Raw genomic sequence first — 20803 nt, forward strand, 5'->3', positions numbered from 1 at the left:
GCTCGAGGCAACTTCTTAGCCGACCAAACCGCAAGGAGCATAGCAAAAGCTCCCAGTCAGCTCCTCGCGCTCCAGCTCCCCGATCCTGGCCCGCGAAATTTGCCATGTTTTCCCGACTATACCGAACAGGATCGCGAATGGATGAACATGCTTCCCCTAAAACAGGTTAAAAATGGGTGGTGGACTGATATAAATGACCAAACCATCCTACCAGAAAAATTAGGACAGCAGGTGTTGGAACACATCCACCGGACAATCCACCTGGGTGCCCGGCGAATGATGGACTTAATCCGGCACGCCAAGTTTAGAATCAGGCGCATAGCTGAACTGGCCAGCGATGTCACAACAAATTGCAAAGCCTGCCAACTAAACAACGCTTGCCCCCAAACCCAGACCACCGCAGGAATTAGGTGTAGAGGAACTAGGCCTGTATCTATTGGGAAATAGACTTTACTGAGATAAAGCCTGGAAAATATGGGTATCAGTACTTACTTGTCTTTGTAGATACTTTTTCAGGATAGACAGAAGTGTTCCCAACTAAGAGAGAAACTGCTCAGGTTGTAGCAAAGAAAATTTTGGAAGAAATCCTCCCCAGGTATGGCTTTCCCGTCCAAATAGGGTCAGACAATGGACCAGCCTTCGTTGCTAAGGTAAGTCAGGATTTGGCTTCCATTCTGGGGGCAAATTGGAAATTACATTGTGCTTATAGGCCCCAAAGCTCAGGACAGGTAGAAAGGATGAATCGGACTCTGAAGGAGACCTTAACTAAATTGACCATGGAGACTGGCGCTAATTGGGTAGTACTTCTCCCCTACGCTCTGTTCCGGGCCCGAAATACCCCTTACAGACTAGGCCTCACACCATATGAAATCATGTATGGCAGACCCCCACCCCTGGTCCCCAGTCTAAAAGATGACTTACTCAAACCTGAAACTGAAAATGTCTCTGAGCTCCTGTTCTCCTTACAAGCCTTACAGAAAATTCACCAGGAAATTTGGCCCAGACTACGAGAACTGTACGAGGCAGGACCTCCGCCGACGCCTCATCCGTTCCAGCCGGGAGACTGGGTCCTAGTCAAGCGCCACCGGCAAGAAACTCTTCAACCCAGGTGGAAAGGACCACTGCAAGTACTCCTGACTACTCCCACCGCTCTCAAAGTAGAAGGCATCGCTTCGTGGATCCACTACACACACGTCAAACCAGTGGACCCAACATCCGACCTTCTCGAGCCGTCTGGAGCACCGGTTACATGGACTATAGACAAAGCTAAGAACAATCCCTTAAAGCTAACCCTGCGCCGTCATCCCCATAGCCGTAACCATGTCTAGCTTACCTATGCTTTTATGCCTTATGCATCTGACTCTCCTCACTGCTGCGCCATCTAATCCCTATGTCTGGAGGTTCTGGCTCTATGAGAACAAAACTCACCCCGGGGAAACCCCCCGAGCGGGTAAACTGCTAGCTAGCGCAGACTGCCCCCCCTCAGGGTGTAATACTATAGTTTACCTCAATTTCACTAGGTTCCAGATTGCCCAACCAGCAATACCCATGATCTGTTTTGAATATGATCAAACTGAATATAATTGTAAAAATTATTGGCCGGGCGCGGTGGCTCAAGCCTGTAATCCCAGCACTTCGGGAGGCCGAGACGGGCAGATCACGACGTCAGGAGTTCGAGACCATCCTGGCTAACACGGTGAAACCCCGTCTCTACTAAAAAATACAAAAAACTAGCCGGGCGAGGTGGTGGGCGCCTGTAGTCCCAGCTACTCGGGAGGCTGAGGCAGGAGAATGGCGTAAAAACCCAGGAGGCGGAGCTTGCAGTGAGCTGAGATCCGGCCACTACACTCCAGCCTGGGCGACACAGCAAGACTCCGTCTCAAAAAAAAAAAAAAATTATTGGTGGCACCAGAGTGCAGGTTGCCCATATAGCTACTGTAAGACGCACTCTGTCCGATACTGGAGAGAACGACAAGAGTGGTATTTTTACAAAACTGAGTCTCCCGTCACTTACACTTGGATAATTAGAGACCCATGGGACTCTCGGTGGACAACCCCACAACATGGGGGAGTATATTACTCATCAACTAGTACCTGGCCCAGTAGCCATTTATATCTGTGGAGAAGTCTAGTCCAGATTCAACCCTTAATCCACACACAAATCCACAGGCAAGAAACCAAGCTATCACAAGACTTGCAGCCCTTCTCCTGGCTAACTCTATTACGGGAAGGGCTAGCATTCGCCAACCTCACTGGTTTAGGCGACCTGTCCTCTTGCTTTATGTGTGCAACCCTAGGAAGACCACCATTAACGGCTGTTCCTCTATCTTCCCCTCCCACAAACTATACAGGTTTTAACTCATCGATAGTCACGATACCCAATGTGGCCCTGTACCGTGACCCATACCAAGAGAAATACCCCTATTGTTATTCGGCATTTAGCAACAGCCTCTGTAACCAATCGGCTACATACCCTAATAGTCCCATATATGCTCCCCCTGGTGTGTTCTTCTGGTGTAATATGACTCTGTTAAAAACTCTGTCCAAAAGCATCTCTGACGGACAGTTGTGTATCCCTGTTACCCTAGTTCCCCGACTGACACTGCTAACCCCGGCAGAGTTCATAGGCTGGGCAGGGACCGCCCCAACTAAAACTGCGCGACATAGACGAGCAGTTTTTCTACCACTAATTGCCGGAATATCCTTAACCACCTCTGTCGTCGCAGCGGGGTTAGCAGGAGGGGCCCTACAACACTCCATGATAGAAAACGACAAGCTGTTACAACAATTCTCTGTTGCTATGGAAGACTCCGCCTATTCCCTAGCCTCCCTTCAGCGGCAGCTCACCTCCCTAGCACAGGTCACCCTTCAAAACCGCAGAGCCTTAGACTTACTCACGGCTGAGAAAGGAGGTACCTGTATGTTCCTCAAAGAAGAATGCTGTTTCTATATAAATGAGTCAGGGTTAGTTGAGGAAAGAGTCCAACGCCTACACGAACTAAGCTTAGAAATGAAAAAGCAACAATTCACTACAGCCGCTAACAATTGGTGGAGCTCTTCAATGTTTTCCCTTCTGGCACCCCTTTTAGGCCCCCTAATGTCTTTACTACTTCTATTCACTATAGGCCCCTGTGTGGTAAATAAAATTTTACAATTTGTCAGAGAAAGGTTTGATACCATCCAACTAATGGTCCTCCGTAGCCATCACCAGCCTCTCCTGCATCCAGAAAGTGAGGCTATATTATAAGACTCTGGAACTCCAAGATTGGACATCCAGTTACTTATGAGAAGGGAGAAATGAAAGGACACAAAGATAGATGTGTACCCGCCCCCCACCCGCTACACCCTTGTTCTGCTCTCTAATCTTTGCACATACCAGAGATTTCGTAAGTTCTGTGAGTACCTGGTTTTCTGCACGTACCAGAGATTTTGTTTTGCACATACCAGAGATTTTGTAAGTTCTGAGGCAAGGTCACAAGACGTGTTTAAGTAAGATAAACTCTTGCTGCCATAAACCTGCTCTCCTGCCTCAAAGTTTGAACCAAAATATCAGAAATGGCAGGAACCAATCATAGTTAGCCAAATCGCCTTGTTCAAACACTAGCCAATCATATATCTGATTTGTATAATAACTCTATGCCCACTTTTCTTAGACTATATAACATTGTTCGGAGCTGAGTGGGGGAGCTCTCCTGCCCGTCTCGTTTCACGAGCGAGGGAGAGTTCCAGGTTCGAATCTGTAATAAAGATCCTTGCTGCTTAGCTTTGACTCTGGACTCTGGTGGTCTTCTTCGGGGAATAAACGGTCTGGGCATAACAATATTATATATATAAGGTATATATACCAACCATCTCCCAATACAAATAGACATTCGCTTATTACTCTCTTACGGACTATCAAAATCTCTGGGCAGAAAAAAAGATGTTCAGCCGAGCAGATGATCCTAGCATGCTACACATAACTCCTTTGCCTTGGAAGAGAAAGTTTCTATTTGTCCCAGTGATAAAAACCACTAAAATACATATGCAACCATAGTTCATAAACTAAAAATTGTCCAGTCTCAAAATAACTCCCCTCGCCAAACATACTAAAAGTATTTAGTTCCTAAGTGAAACATTAAGAAGCAAAAGCTCTCTCCTCAGCAGCCACCAAGGTGATCAGTTCTTATGAGGAACTGGGGTGAGGCCCTCACTTCATCAGGTGACTAGCATTGTGTCGGGCAGCACCAGCCCTGCACTCGCCCACACCATGGCCTCCATCTCAAGTTCTTCTGCATCTAATTGGACCTCATTCTGCATGACAATGAGGTGACCATCACAGTGGATTAGATCAATGCCCTTGTTAAAGCAGCTGATATAAATGTTGAACCTTTCTGGCCTGGCTTGTTTGCAAAGGACTGGCCAATGTCAACATCAGGAGCTTCATCTGCAATGTAGGGGCTGGTGGACCTGCTCCAACAGTTGGTCCTGCACCAGCAGGAGGTCCTGCCCCCACCACCACTGCTGCCCCAGCTGAGGAAAAGAAAGTGGAAAGAAAGAAAGAAGAACCTGAGGAGTATGATGATGACATGGACTTAGGTCTTTTTTTTTTTTGGAGACGGAGTCTCGCTCTGTTCCCCAGGCAGGAGTGCAGTGGCGTGATCTCGGCTCACTGCAAGCTCCGCCTCCCGGGTTCACGCCATTCTCCTGCCTCAGCCTCCTGAGCAGCTGGGACTACAGGCACCCGCCACCACGCCCGGCTAATTTTTTTGTATTTTTAGTAGCCACGGGGTTTCACCGTGTTAGCCAGGATGGTCTCCATCTCCTGACCTTGTGATCTGCCCGCCTCGGCCTCCCAAAGTGCTGGGATTACAGGCGTGAGCCACTGCACCCAGCCGACTTTGGTCTTTTTGACTAACTCTTTTATAACATGTTCAATAAAAAAGCTGAACTCTTAAGAAAAAAAAAAAGAAACAAGCTAATGTTCTACGGTTGCTCTTCTTAGCCTTCAGCATGACTCTTCATAAGCCCTTCAAATCTCTAGTAAAAGACCTTTGGTTTGACTTTAAATTTTAAAGATACAGTTAAAAGTGAAGGGTCTTTAATCTGTATAACAATTTAAGGTACGTGAAAAGAATACTGAGGCCAGCACTGAATTTAAAGCCTTTGTTATAATACCATTATATTAGTTTTTCATAATAAAAGTTTGTCCTAGAAACATACAGAAAGCATTTATAAACATCAATAGAGTAATGTTCAGATAGGTGAAAACTACCATTCTTCTTGTTTACCTGCAGTTGTTTGGCTGACAAATCTTTTGTTCCTCTGAAGACATAGCTTTTTGAAATGCCTTCACATCCAAGTTCATGAACCTGAACCATTCTCCCAAAAGTAATAAGTCCAACCAAAGCTGTAGGTGGTAAAAGACTTAATGACATCTGCATGGATTCTTTCAGGGCTTGTAAATCTTCATCTTCCATGCAAGTATCAACCACATAGAGGAATATCAAAGGCATCTGAGGACCACGCTTTTAAAAAATTCACCAAAAAGAAAAAATATATAGTTTAAAGCACAATATACAAGACAGTCAACAGGGAATTAATTGAATAACAGAAACAAAAGTATCTTAGTAAAGCCATTTCAGAAATGAAATAGGTTATTTCTACTGTCATGGAGAGAGATCTAAGACATATTATCAGGTGAAAAAGTAAGAAGAACATTAGGTATAGTTACACAGAGGGGACTTTCACTTTCCATTTTATTTAACTCATGCATAAGGTTTCATTTGACTCTTATAAAATAATTAGTAAACCTGACTTGAATTTTCAGAGAACTAGAAACCAGCCAGGCTGGACAAATTATTAAATGGTCCAAGTGAATCATAACTGTTTTCTCTAAAACATTCATAAAATATATTACTTCCACACTTAAACATGCAAACAACTATATTAGGTATTCAGAAAGAGAATAAAAATGATTTCCCTAAGAAGGATCAATGCAAGATTATTTTCATTAATTAGACCTGGGGGATACATTAGCCAACTCCAGCATCATATTGACTAAGTATTTGTTAACTGAATTTCCAACTACAAAGCAAGATTGATACTTTATTGTTTACTGATCTACTCAGTATAGTAAATCACACCACCCTACCCAGTATCTTAGCCACCCATCAAAGAACTACAATATAGGAATTACCCTGCTCAAACTGACCTCAACGGTTTACCTTTGAAATGTTCCATCGAATCAATGTGAGAATTAAGCATGATTGCTTCCAAATTATCACAATTTAACAATTATTTCAGTATAAATTTTAAAACTTTCTTAAATATTTGTTCTTATGTTCTTACCAGAACTACATATTCAATGCTAGAAAACTGAGGTAAAAGTTCAGCAGGCTGATTCAGTTCAGATATACCAGCATAACTAGGTGGAAACTACAAATAGAAAAAAAAAACAAAAATGTTTAACAAATTATAAGCTAGAAAGATTAATAAAATTTTAAACTGAAAGCATTTCCTGATCATTTAATTATTTTTAAAAAGGCATTTTCATTAAATGAGAAATAATTATTTTTATCTTTTTTTAAATATGCGTTTTTCTACATGACTAATATTTTGGCATTAACATCTGCAATGGATGTTTTATGTTTTTTTTTGAGACGGAGTCTTGCTCTGTCACCCACACTGGAGTGCAGTGGCACGATCTCGGCTCACTGCAAGCTCCGCCTCCCAGGTTCACGCCATTCTCCTGCCTCAGCCTCCCTAGTAGCTGGGACTATAGGCGCCTGCCACCAAGCCTGGCAAACTTTTTTTGTATTTTTAGTAGAGACAGGGTTTCACTGTGTTAGCCAGGAGGGTCTCGATCTCCTGACCTCGTGATCCACCTGCCTTGGCCTCCCAAAGTGCTGGGATTACAGGCGTGAGCCAACACACCTGGCATGCAATGGATGTTTTCTTACCTGATTCCTTTGGTAACAAAAGTTGCAAGCCCAAAGTTTTGCTCGATAATCCACTTGACTGTTTTAAAAAAAGAAAAGATACATCAGTTCATATTTCAGTTCAATTTTACAAAAATCCAAATTTCAATAAAATTAATTTCTTCCTAAAACATGAACATATTCAAATTGAAAGTAAAAGTAACTCTTAAAAGCCATATAGTTTTAGACACTACCAATATCTAATTCATACTTTTAACATATACAAGTTTACCTAAATGGTGAATATAACTTTTAACATACAGTAAATATTCACTGGGTGCAGTAGCTCGCACCTGTAATCTCAGCACTTTGGGAGGCTGAGGAGGCAGATGGCTTGAGTCCAAGAGTTCAAGACCAGCTTGGGCAATATGGTGAAACCCCATCTTTACAAAAAATACAATCATCCAGGCATGGTGGCGCATGACTGTAGTCCTAGCTACTCAGGGGGCTTAGGTGGGAGGATCATCTGAGCCCAGGTGGTCAAAGATACAGTGAACCAGAATCACAACACTGCACTCCAGTCTAAGTAACAGAGTGAAACCATCTCAAAAATATATATACACACACATATACAGCAATATCAATAAAATTAAAATAATCCTATTTTTTTTCTTCAAGTGACTTAAGTAACATCTACACTCAGACCTAAAAAACATATATTCAGGTCAAAAATATATTTACTGAATGCCTAATAAGTACCAACCATTATTTTAGGTGCTGGTGATACAAGAAAAAGAGAACTGCTCTCATGGAGTTTACATTCTAGAAAAGACAGACAGACAAAAGACAAGCAGATGCACAAACAAGAAAATACGTTTGTTTTTTTTTTTTTTGAGACAGGGTCTCGTTCTATTGCCCAGGCTGCAGTACAATGGTAGAATCATAGCTCCCTGCAGCATTGAACTCCTGGCTCAAGTGTTTCTCCCATCTTCAGCCTCCCAAGTAGCTAGGACTACAGGCACATACCACCACACCCAGCATATATACATTAAAAAAAAAAATACACACACACACACACACACACACATATATTTTCTTTTTTTTCCCCTGTAGAAATGGGGTCTTGCTTTGCTGCCCAGGCAATCCTCCCACCATGGCCTCCCAAAGCACTGGGATTACAGGCGTGAGCTACTCTGCCCAGCCGAAAATACTTTTACATAGTAATAACAGATTAAACAAAACAAAGCAGAATGTAAGAATGTGTTTAAGAGGGTTGCTTTAAAAAACAGCCTTCTTAAATAGACAACTAAAGTATGACCAGAATGAAAAGGAACCAATCACAAGAAAATCTGGAAACAGAAGAATCCGGGCAGAATGCACAGCTACTATACCAGTGTCGAGGCAGGAATAAGTTTGGTATGTTCAAGAATCAGAAAGAGGGTAACAGGGTTAAGGTATTATGTAGATAACAATAAGGAAAATGGATAATACCAGATGAAGGCAGAAATATATACAGAGGCTAGATCATACAAGGCTTTACAGATCTTGATAAGTGGTTTGGATTTCTCATTCCAAAAATAAGAAGCTACTTCTGGAAGATTTTAATAATCAGATTTTCATTCATAAAACTCTAGCTTCTGGATGGAGAACAGACTGCTGAAAGACAAGAATAGAAACAGGGAGAGCAGGTAGGAGGATATTGAAATTGCCCAGGAAAAAAGATGGTGGTATCTTGAAGCAGGGTATACTACCAGAGATGGAATAAGAGGCTGTAAGAGACAGAATCTGTAACGTTCTAAGGTAGATCACCCAGATTTGCTAGTGGATTGGCTGGGGGAGAGGGAATGGAAGGAGAAGTAAGAGATGATTCCTGAGACTTTGGCCTAAGCAACAGAAGTCACAACATTTTTGGAACATCATGTCACTCAATCATGACACTTTTTTTTTTTTTTTGAGGCGGAGTCTCACTCTGTCGCCCATGCTGGAGTGCAGAGGCATGATCTCAGCTCACTGCAACCTCCACCTCTCAGGTTCAAGCAATTCTCTGTCTCAGCCTCCTGAACAGCTGGGACTACAGGCACATGCCACCACACCCAGCTAAGTTTTGTATTTAGTAGAGACGGGGTTCCACCATATTGGTCAGGCTGGTCTCAAACTCCTGACTTCAGGTGATCCACCACCTCGGCTTCCCAAAATGCTGGGATTACAGGCATGAGATACCATGCCCAGCCAATTATGACTTATCTAATAACACAAGATGGGTTGATACATAACCAGCACTACTATTCAGAAGACACTGATGGGATCTAACAGTTTTTATAGTGACACTCTTACATTTGGTCTCTTTATATTATCAACTCACTACAACTAGAATGATCCCAAAATTTTACAGCTCTCTGGATTTTTCTGACTGTCCTAATTTGAAAAAATTACTATGAACAAAAACAAAGGGATTTTTATAAAAATATGCAAAAAAAAAAAAAAAACCCTGCATTTTAAAATCTCATTGCCACATTAGTTTCTCTATATATTTTACTTACCATAAAGGATTCAAAACTGCACGGCAAGTGGTCCTACTACACAGAACAGGCTCATATTGAATAGGTGGTAAGTCAGGTCTCTCTTTCAGTGGTGTAAACAGGGCTGCCACAGGAACAACCATTCTTGTAGCTTCCAGTCGACTTGATGGCCAAACATTCCAACTAAATCGGACTCCATCTCGTTCTTCATTTTGTTGAATGAATTCCAAATAGGTTGTCATTGTGGAGTTTGATTCTTATTTCTGTATCGAAATTTTAAAATATTTTAAAATCCAGGATCCTCTTAAGAAGTTTCAAAGTAAGTATGTTTTCCCCCTATTCAGCAATATTAACACATTAGAAATCAGGACTGGCTGGGCACGGTGGCTCACACTTGTAATCCCAGCACTTTGGGAGGCCGAGACGGGTGGATCACCTGAGGTCGGGAGTTGGAGACCAGCATGACCAACAAGAAGAAACCCCATCTCTACTAAAAATACAAAATTAGCCAGGCATGGTGGCGTATGCCTGTAATCCCAGCTACTCTGGAGGCTGAGGCAGGAGAATCTCTTGAATCCTGGAGGCAGAGTTTGTGGTGAGCCGAGATCGTGCCATTGCACTCCAGCCTGGGCAACAAAAGCAAAACTCCATCTCAAAAAAAAAAAAAATAAATCAGGACAAAATGAAAATATTTATCTTGGAAAAAAATTAGCAAGCAACTCGTAACAAAATAATTAATGGCTCTACCCAATGACCAATGTCCATAAGGCCCAATAAGAGGTATTTAACACTTTCCTATTCACTCTGAAAGGTGATGGCAAAAAATAGTGTCTTATTTCTTTAAGGGTATATAGGAAAGAAATGCAAAAATGGGGGGAAACCTAGATCCTATGTTTTCCATATCAATTTTGAAAGTTACATGAATTCATATAAACAGATTTCAAAATTATAAAGTTCTAAAACTCACACGGTTTCTATCTAAAAAATAACAAGTTTCCACTAAACTTTATAGAAGAGAATGTTTAATAGTATATAACAAAGGCCGGGTGTGGCGGCTCACACCTGTAATCACAGCACTTTGGGAGGCCGAGGCAGGTGGATCACGAGGTCAGGAGATCGAGACCATCCTGGCTAACACGGTGAAACCCCATCTCTACTAAAAATACAAAAATATTAGCCGGGCATGGTGACGGGTGCCTGTAGTCCCAGCTACTCAGGAGGCTGAGGGAGGAGAATGGCGTGAACCCGGAAGGCAGAGCTTGCAGTGAGCCGAGATCGCGCCACTGCACTCCAGCCTGGGTGACAGAGTGAGACTCTGTCTCAAAAAAAATAAAAAAAACAGAAAAAAACAAAACAAAAAAACAAGCAGGAGATACCTCTACAGAATAGATAACATTAAAAAAAAAAGTATATAACAAAAAGATTTTCCTAAAACTGGGCACTTCTGCTTTGGACAGGTAATTTTCTTATTGTGCAAGTACAGACTATTTGTGACACAATAAATAAAATGCTTGGTAAGTGCTGTTCCCCCAATTCCCCCAATTATATATCATTTAGACTCCTCTGCAGAAACTTACTTCAGAATATTTTGAACATTCCAAATTATGACAGCATTTTAAACTCCAATTTGAGATACAAAATTTCAGTATAATAATTTAAGTTTACTAACCAGGGGAAGAGGATGCACTCTGGGAAGGGTCCAGTATCAAAAGACAGCTCCATTTTTACTGTCTAAATGCCTAGATAGGATGCCAGCTTTCCTACATAGGCAACAGCTCTATATCATGCTCTCAAACTGCAACAGTGGTTAGTCATGGAAGGAAGCTGAAGAATTTAAAGGTGTGGGATGACAAAAGACATTCAAGTGTTATGTAGCAGACATGAAGGAGGTCAAGTTGAAAGAAGTGAACTGTGAACCTAGGGTGCCTGGAAAACCCAACATGGATGTTTAAAGTTGCTAAGAACAATAGTGGGACGAGAAACTGATTCTAAAATTTAAGTGAAGAAAGAAGAGATATTATTTAGGGGGAAAAAGCTAGATATAACAATTTTAATTTTAGAAAATCTTTCAAATAAATTTTGATAAAACAAATGATAGAAATTGAAGCTTAACAAATCTAAGCATTCCAAGCAGTTAAGAACTTTCTCTTCTTTAAACAAGAAAACAAAAATTAAAGAAAACACTGTATTTCCTCCAATCGTGCCAGAATCTTGGAGACAGCTAGAAAATCTTACGCTAATCAAAAAAGATTGTGGATTTTTCAAAGGCACATAAAGGGTAAAGAGAAATCCCAAGACTAAACTTGTTTAGAAAAGACTATTTTGGGCCGGGCGCAGTGGCTCAAGCCTGTAATCCCAGCGCTGAGGTGGTTGGATCACATGAGATCAAGAGTTCAAGACCAGCCTGGTCAACATGGCAAAACCCGGTCTCTACTAAAAATACAAAAAAAAAATTAGCTGGGCACGGTGGCATGCACCTGTAATCCCAGCTACTCAGGAGGCTGAGGAGGAGAATCGCTTGAACTGGGAAGGAAGAGGTTGCGGTGAGCCAAGATCACACCACTGCACTCCAGCTTGGGCGACACAGCAAGACTCCATCTCAAAAAAAAAAAAACTATTTTGAAGGTAAATATAGAAGACAGCTTTGAGAAGGGTGGTATGAGCTTTCAAGGAAAAGTGTTGAAAGATAATGATAAAACAAAGGCGTGGGGTATTCTGAGGAGAGTTAGAAGATGTCAAACCCCACTGTAACACAGGTGGCAATAAAGAAAAAACAACCAGGATGTGGAGGTGAGGGGGGAATTAGAAATCCAGTTTTTAGCAACAGCTTCCACAGTACTGATGTGAATATAAGTTCTAAGACTATGCAAACCTCTTCCACATTTATTATACACAACGTAAGGCAAATAAAATTGTGTTTACTACTTAATTGCTCCTATAATTTAAGATGCATGTATACACCTACTATGTACTCACAAAAATTAAAAATAAAAAATTTTAAGGCCAGGCACAGTGGCTCACACCTGTAATCCTAGCACTTTGGGAGGCTGAGGCCGGCGGATCGCTTGAGGTAGCAGTTCAAGACCAGCCTGGCCAACATGGTGAAACCCCATCTCTACTAAAAATACAAAAATTAGCTGAGCTGGCGGTGGGTACCTATAATACCAGCTACTCAGGAGGCTAAGGCAGGAGAATCACTTGAACCCAGGAGGTGGAAGTTGCAATGAGCAGAGATCGTGCTCTAGCCTGGGCGACAAAGTGAGACTCCTTCTCAAATAAAAAAAAAAAATTAATAAAATAAAATGAAATCAGAACAGGGATGACTACATTTGACAAAATAAGTCATAAGAAATCTAGTGTAGTTAAGAAAAAATAAAAATTCTAATGTGTCATAACAAAATAATAAAATGCATCTAAAACACATCTGCAAAAGGCATTAAAATAGCTAAAACACAAAACAAAAAGTGTTTTGAATGACTATTTTCTCAATTCTCTCAAGGCTAGTACTTACGTATTATACAGATATTTTCTCAAAAATGTATGAAGTAAACCTATCACTTTATATAAAACAACTGATAGTATATTTTGCCAATGATAAAAATTTGAGCTTTCAAGCAAATATTAAATTTTTGGGTTTTTTTTTTTTTTTTTTTTGAAACGGAGTCTCACTCTGTTGCCAGGATGGAGTGCGGTGGGGCAATCTCAGCTCCCTGCAACCTCTGCCTCTGCCTCCCAGGTTGAAGCAATTCCCCTGCCTCAGCCTCCCGAGTAGCTGGGACTACAGGCGCGTGCCACCACAACCAGCTAATTTTTTGTATTTTCAATAGAGACGGGGTTTCACCATGTTGGCTGGGATAGTCTCCATCATCTGACCTCGTGATCTGCCTGCCTCGGCCTCCCAAAGTGCTGGCCCTACCGCTCCCCGTCATTAAATTGTTTTAAAACTTGTGCCTGCTACCATAAGCTTGACAAGTTCCTAATATGTAAAGATTTTTCTGATGAGCTCAGTGTTGGTATTAATCTAATTTGTTTGATACTATATAACGAAATGTATTAACATTTAGAAGATATACATTACTCAGTGAAGCAACATCTTCCAAACGGTCAGTTTGTGATGCTAAAATATCATGCAAGAGTAGATGATCCATTTAAAGTGCAGAGTAGGCCAATGAGTTTGAAGGTAACAAAGTTCAAAAAGTTCACTCCTAAGCTTTCAGATTCCACACTGCAATTAACCTTTTTTTTTTTTTTTTTCTTGAGACGGAGTCTCGCTCTGTCACCCAGACTGGAGTGTAGTGGCGCAATCTCGGCTCACTGCAAGCTCCGCCTCCTGGGTTCACGCCATTCTCCTGCCTCAGCCTCCCAAGTAGCTGGTACTACAGGCACCCGCCATCACGCCCAGCTAATTTTTTTTGTTTTTGTTTGTTTGTTTGTTTTGTTTTTGAGACGGAGTCTCACTCTGTTGCCCAGGCTGGAGTGCAGTGGCCGGATCTCAGACCACTGCAAGCTCCGCCTCCCGGGTTTACGCCATTCTCCTGCCTCAGCCTCCCGAGTAGCTGGGACTACAGGCGCCCGCCACCTCGCCCGGCTAGTTTTTTGTATTTTGTAGTAGAGACGGGGTTCCACCATGTTAGCCAGGATGGTCTCGATCTCCTGACCTTGTGATCCGCCCGTGTCAGCCTCCCAAAGTGCTGGGATTACAGGCGTGAGCCACCGCGCCCAGCCTTAACCTTTTAATTTCTTAATTAATCCTTCATACAATTCAACCAAAACAATGTATCACAATGAACTGCAGAAACAGATGTGAAAACCCACCTGTCCTCTGTTTAGCCTTTTTTTTTTTTCTCTTTGGATACTCAATAATGTTTAAGTTAGGGGTTCTGAAAACAACTGCCTTAGGACCATGAGGAAACCACACTACGAAAGGTTCCAGGAGTCTCAGCAGGAAGACATTCACACACAGATAATAGCCAGGTTTAACTTTCAACTGGTTAACAGGCTGGATTGTATCTCTACATCCTTACTTCTTAAGACATACTAAGTATCACCTTAGTGAAATTTGGGCACAGCTCCCCTTCTCTTCTTCACATTTTTTCCTCTCAATCTCCCTGCTCTAAGATCAATTTGCTTGCTAAATCACATCTATTATACTTCTTACATTCCCACTTTCCAGCAGTAGTTTGAAAAAAGTCCTGTTTCTTAATTGGTCCAATTACTTGGCTATGCACAACACTTCCCTGACTTCCCTCACCTTTCCATTGTAGTAGTCATGCAATCTTAAAATCACGAATTCAAGGACAAAGTTTGCTAGGCTTAGTCCCATGTCCAACAATGGCATATCTGAAATAAAGTCCTTTTACAAGCCAACTTTTCTTTTATTTTCTTTTCTTTTCTTCTTTTGAGACAGAGTTTTGCTCTTGTTGCCCAGGCTGGAGTGCAATGGCACGATCTCGGCTCACCGCAAACTCCACCTCCTGGTTTCAAGCAATTCTCCTGCCTCAGCCTCCTGAGTAGCTGGGATTACAGGCGTGAGCCACCACACGCGGCTAATTTTTGTATTTTTAGTAGAGATGGGGTTTCTCCACGTTGGTCATGCTGGTCTCGAACTCCCGACCTCAGGTGATCCACCCGCTTCCGCCTCCCAAAGTACTGGGATTACAGGTGTGAGCCACCGGGCCCAGCCACAAGCTAGCTTTTCATAAAATGATATTATTTGATAAGCACTCTCTCCCCTAATACTAACAGGTTTGCATAAAAGTATTAAACCAAAGAAATATTATTCCACACACTATATTAGAATGCAGACTTAGCATACTAGCATACTAGTCTCTTTTATTTTTGAGATGGAGTCTCACTCTACCACCCAGGTTGGAGTGCGGTGGCGCCATTTCGGCTCACGGCAACCTCCACCTCCCGGGTTCAGGCGATTCTCCCGCCTCATCCTCCCGAGTAGCTGGGATTACAGGCGCGAGCTACTATGCCCGGCTAATTTTTCTATTTTTAATAGGGATGGGGTTTCACCTTGTTGGCTAGGCTGGTCTTGAACTCCTGACCTCAGGTGATCCGCCCGCCTCGGCCTCCCAAAGTGCTGGGATTACAGGCATAAACCGCTGCGCCCAGCCACTAGTCTTTTTTTTTTTTTTTTTTTTAGGTGATACAAAACACAAAAGACTATTCTAAAGAAATGTCCGATTTCAGTACAATATACTTTAGTTACATAATTTTATCATAATAGAGCTAAAAGCTAAGAAGCAAACCATTATGTCACTTTAACCTAGTATATCAAATATGTGCCCAAGTAGTATTTTAAAAGACTTCCCTGGCCAGGCGCAGTGGCTCACGCCTGTAATCCCAGCACTTTCGGAGGCCGAGGCGGGTGGATCAGGAGGTCATGAGATCGAGACCAGCATGGCCAATATGGTTAAACTCCGTCTCTACTAAAAAATACAAAAATTAGCCAGGCGTGGTGGCGGGCGCCTATTAGTCCCAGCTACTAGGGAGGCTGAGGCAGGAGAACAGCTTGAACCTGGGAGGCAGAGCTTGCAGTGAGCTGAGATCCTTCAACTGCACTCCAGCCTGGGTGACAGGGAGAGACTCCATCTCAAACAAACAAACCAAAAAGACTTTCCCTATGATAGTTTCTCATATTCTAATTTAAGCTCTTTTATTCATACCTAATTGAAAATTTACTTGCCAAGTAAATTTGAGTTCCTTCCAATTAGATGTATTTGTTAGTAGCCAATTAAATTTGTCTCCTACTTTTCACTTGTAAAATCCTCAATGAACTGTCTTCTTATGATCTTGGACAATTTAACCTCTCTGAATCCTCTGTTTTTCTCATCAGCAAGATAAGAGACTTGGACTAGAAAACCACAAGATCCCATCTAACTCTAAAATTCTGTAAATCAGGCCCGGCGTGGTGGCTCACACTTGTAATCTCAGCACTTTGGGAGGCCGAGATGAACGGATCACGAGGTCAGGAGATCGAGACCATCCTGGCTAACACAGTGAAACCCTGTCTCTACTAAAAATACAAAAAAAGCCAGGCGTGGTGGCAGGCGCCTGCAGTCCCAGCTACTCGGGAGGCTGAGAAAGGAGAATGGCATGAACCCGGGAAGGTGGAGGTTGCAGTGAGCCGAGATCACGCTACTTCTGAAATGATGTTCATTCACTACCAGAGGAGGAAAAGAAGGAAAACTTAACATGCACTTATATTTTAATCTAAAACCTTTTTAAATCAAGTTAATTTGGCTAGTTATCCATGGCTTTGGAGGGTAGAGGTTAAGGGAGTTCACGTGAAAACGAGAATTCCACATACCCCCTCCAGTGATTGATGTAGATTTACTATTACTTTCCTCAGGTAGTACCTTTACCACCAAATCGGGAAACACTACTTGCCTTAGAAAGAAAGCCCAATGGGATAGGATTGGTCCTGCTGGAAAACTCAACTTTTTGTAATCAAAACCTAAGGCATTATCTTTACCTAGCTCTTTTCCCCTTTAACTTCCAAGGCTGAATTACGGGTGACGTAGTTAATTGGGTTCAAAGTCTAGGACACTCCAGATCTGGCAAGGAATGAAACAGAAAGTCCAAGGGCCCAGAGGCGATGATGGGCTTGGGTGGAGGTGGGTGGCCCAGGAGGTGGAGGTGGGTGGCCCAGGAGGTGGGGGTGGGTGGCCCAGGAGGTGGGGGTGGGTGCTGGGCGAGATGCTCCAACCACCGTTTTCCACACGACTCCCATCTTTCCACCGAATCCTGGGGAGCCAGAGGAGGAGCCCGGGCCCCCGGCCCCGGCAGAGCCAAGTGGGTGAGAGGGTGGCAAGCTCACCGCTCAACGCTCCCCGCGCCGGACTGGGCCTCAGACTCCGGCACACCTCGCGGGCCCGAGGGCACCGAGAGGGCAGAGCCGGGACCACCCCAGGACCCCAGCCGCCAGCCCGCCGCCGCCAGCCCGCCCCCGCTTTCCGCTGCGCACCTGAGGTCCCCCAGGAGCGGAGACGAGGCGGCCCTTACCTCACTGTCCCCCTGCCGGACCCGTCGCAGCCTCCGCTTTGCAAAATCAGTCCTCTCCGCCCAGGAGGAGCAGTCCGTGGCACCGCAATCAGGGCTGGCGCCACCCCGCCCCGGGCCTCACCGAAGACCTCCGCCCGGCCAACATGGCTGGCGCCGCCTCTGCCACGTCAAGAGGAGGGGACGGGGCGTGAGGGCAGGAAGGGGGCAGGAAGGGGCGGGCGCAGAGTTACCCGGGCGGGCCACCGTCCCCTGAGCTTAATAACCGGAGGATTTGAGAAAGGCGCGCGGCGGGCGAAGGTACCGAGAGGGAAGAAGGGAGGAGAGGTAGCGGGGACCGAGCCAGAGGGGCGGAAGAACCCGGACAACCCAGGCAGCCGGGCGGCCGAGGGGCGTGGGACCGGGCACAGCGGGACCGGGAAAGGGAGCGGCGCCGGGGGAGCTCCTTCACCCCGCTCCGCAGAGCCACAGCGTATCCCACTACCTGCAGGTCGCGGAAGGAGTGGAGCACTGGTGCCACTCGGACACCTTAACTTACGGAGAGAAATGGAGACGGCCTCCAGGACATCTTAAGGACCCTGGTTGATTCGGAGAATCACAAATAATCTCTGAAAAAAGAGAGTTCATTCTTTCACTTAGTGCAACAAATATTTACTGAACACTTACTATGTGCCAGACACGATTGAGATGCTGGTGATATGATGCAGGCAAGGTAGGCCCAGATCCCTGGCCCGAAAGATTTCACGTACTATTTATGTATTCTAGTCAGCCTGTCTTTTCCTCCTACATTGCCTCTGCCACCTCTACTCTGTTTCCCCCCACCCCCAACACATACACACAGTACAATATTTGGCTGATTCATCTTGATATATTCAATGTTTTTCTTTCCAAGAAAAAAGTTGAACAAAATGAGAAAGCAACAGACTGGTGAGACGTAAGAGCTTGGTGGTCTCAGACAACCCCATCCTTCAGTGAGAGGAATGGAATTAAGTGCCCATGGAATTAATTGCTTATATGACAACACCTAAAATCCTGCAAAGTTTAGCCATATCCACATTTTATGGAATGGAAAAAAAGATCAAGTCCCTGTCCTTCAAAGCTCGTATTCATGATAAATAAGACAGCAGCACCAGGCTAGGCGCAGTGGCTCACGCCTATAATCCCAACACTGGGAGGCAGAGGCAGGCGGATCACAAGGTCAGGAGTTCGAGACCATCCTGGCCAACATAGTGAAACCCCATCTTTACTAAAAATACAAAAATGAGATGGGTGTGGTGGCACGCTCCTGTAGTCCCAGCTACAGGCCAGCTACAGGCAGTGGCAGGAGAAATGCTTGAACCTGGGAGGCGGAGCTTGCAGTGAGCCAAGACCATGCCATTGCACTCCAGCCTGGGTGACAGAGTGAGACTCCATCTCAAAAAAAAAAAAAAAAGATAGCAGCACCAAACATATATTTCCCTTTCTATAATGTGTGTATTAAAGTTGTTTTGGAAGGTGGAAGAGGATGAGTTTGCTTGTCAAATTGTAATACAATCCTAAAGAGGGCAATGGGAATCGAAAGCTAAAAATTAGTGTAGGCTTCCAAATAAAGTAGGTTCAGGGTGCTACCTTAATGAAGATTCTTGACAGCACACCAGGTGAACAGCAGGGGTAATGTTATAAAGGTGGAATAAGTACACCCACAAAAAGCAACAAGATCTAAGAATGAGTAGGGTAAAAAGACATAGATCTTAGTCCATTTAGGCTGCTAAAACAACATGCCCTCAACTGGGTAGCTCATAAACAACAGAAATTTATTTCTCACTGTTCTGGAGGCTGAAAAGTCCAGGATCAAGATGCCAACCGATGTGGTGTCCGGTGAGGACCTGCTCTCTGATTCATAGATAGTGCCTTCTAACTGTGTTCTCACATGGCAAAAGGGGCTGGCCAGCTCTCTGGGGTCTCTTTCACAAGGGTACTAATCCCATTCATGAGAGGCCAGCCCTCATGACCTATTCACCTCCCAAAGGCCCTACCTCCCTATACCTTAGCAGTTAGAATTTCAACCTATGAGTTTGAGGGGAGACAAATATTCAGACCTTAGCAACACTGATGAGAAGATCCACAGAAATCCTAGAATTCAGTGAAGAATAAATCAAAGTATAGTACTTTTGGTAGTTTCATTCATTTCATGGTTTCCAGAAAGGCATCTTTAACATCCAGCTCAATTAAGTCTTTTTAAAAACTCATCATTCCAGGCCAGGCGCAGTGGCTCACACCAGTAATCCCAGCACTTCGGGAAGCCAAGGTGGGCAGATCACGAGGTCAGGAGATCAAGACCATTGTGGCTAACATGGTGAAACCCTGTCTCTACTAAAAATACAAAAAATTAGCTGGGCATGGTGGCAGGCGCCTGTAGTCCCAGCTACTCGTCCCAGCTACTTGGGAGGCTGAGGCAGGAGAATGGTGTGAACCCAGGAGGCGGAGCTTGCAGTGAGCCAAGATCGCCCCACTGCACTCCAGCCTGGACGACAGAGTGAGATTCTGTCTCAAAAAAAAAAAAAACAAAACAAACAAAAACTCATTCCTTTGTTTTCAGTTGATCAAAGGTTTTGGTTCCCTATTACAATGAAATAGATGTTAGGATGCATAACAAACTCAGTTGCATCTGTCTTTATGTGCTTTAAGATGAATGACTAAATCCAGGCACAGTGGTTCACGCCTGTAATCCCAGCACTTTGGGAGGCTGAGGCAGGTGAATCACAAGGTCAGGAGTTCTAGACCAGCCTGGCCAAGATGATGACACCCCGTCTCTACTAAAAATACAAAAATTAGCCGGTCGCAGTGGCAGGTGCCTGTAATCCCAGCTACTCAGGAGGCTGAGGCAGGAGAATCACTTGAATCCAGGAGCAGAGGTTGCAGTGAGCCAAGATCACGCCACTGCACTCCAGCCTGGGTGACAGAGCGAGATGCTGTCTCAAAAAAAGAAAAAAAAAAAAGATGAATGACTTTAATTCTTGGATATACTATCAGGATCAGGATCTACTGGACCCAACTTTAGCCTTTCAGGGTTCTTTTTTTGTTTTTGAGCTCTATTCTTAAGGATTGATATTTCATGATTTTTATTCCTTCATAGAAGTCTTCCAAACAACAAAGAGAAAATTTATTTTCTGAAAAAAATAGATATGGTGACTCACACCTGTAATCCTAGCAGTTTGGGAAGCTGAAGGGGCAGGATCCGTTGAGCCCAGGAGTTCAAGACCAGCCTGGGAAATGTGGTGAAACCCAATCTCTACCAAAAAAAAAAAAATAGAAAAATTAGCAGAGCATGGTAGTGTGCACCTTTAATCTCAGCTACTCAGGAGGCTGAGGTGGGAGAGTCACCTCAACCCGGGG

The 20803-nt window shown here is 43.7% G+C and overlaps 2 protein-coding genes across 2 annotated transcripts in view; one reads left to right on the plus strand and one right to left on the minus strand.

The window, feature by feature from the left end:
* The window catches only part of SEC23A (SEC23 homolog A, COPII coat complex component), an 81030-nt gene extending 63441 nt beyond the window's left edge, over positions 1-17589 (minus strand). The window contains 5 exon segments of the mRNA NM_001261363.1: positions 5271-5507; positions 6331-6417; positions 6942-6999; positions 9440-9681; positions 17432-17589. Coding sequence (NP_001248292.1) covers positions 5271-5507; positions 6331-6417; positions 6942-6999; positions 9440-9660 — 603 coding nt within the window. The 5' untranslated portion in view covers positions 9661-9681; positions 17432-17589.
* On the plus strand, positions 16152-18925 carry LOC114679676 (uncharacterized). Its single transcript, XM_028851990.2, has 2 exons — positions 16152-17728; positions 17919-18925. Exons 1-2 carry the CDS (start codon positions 16994-16996, stop codon positions 18012-18014), a joined length of 831 nt encoding a protein of 276 aa, XP_028707823.2. The 5' UTR covers positions 16152-16993; the 3' UTR covers positions 18015-18925.
* Positions 18926-20803: the final 1878 nt, after the last annotated feature.

This window comes from Macaca mulatta, chromosome 7, assembly GCF_049350105.2.
Source record: "Macaca mulatta isolate MMU2019108-1 chromosome 7, T2T-MMU8v2.0, whole genome shotgun sequence".
In the NCBI taxonomy this organism is placed as follows: Eukaryota; Metazoa; Chordata; class Mammalia; order Primates; family Cercopithecidae; genus Macaca; species Macaca mulatta.

Bases quoted from the DNA above. Each gene is read 5' to 3' on its own strand.
- LOC114679676 (XM_028851990.2), top strand. From the start codon at position 16,994: ATGAAACAGAAAGTCCAAGGGCCCAGAGGCGATGATGGGCTTGGGTGG. The intron at 17,729-17,918 runs GTACCGAGAGGG...CACTACCTGCAG, and splicing joins AAGGCGCGCGGCGGGCGAAG to GTCGCGGAAGGAGTGGAGCA.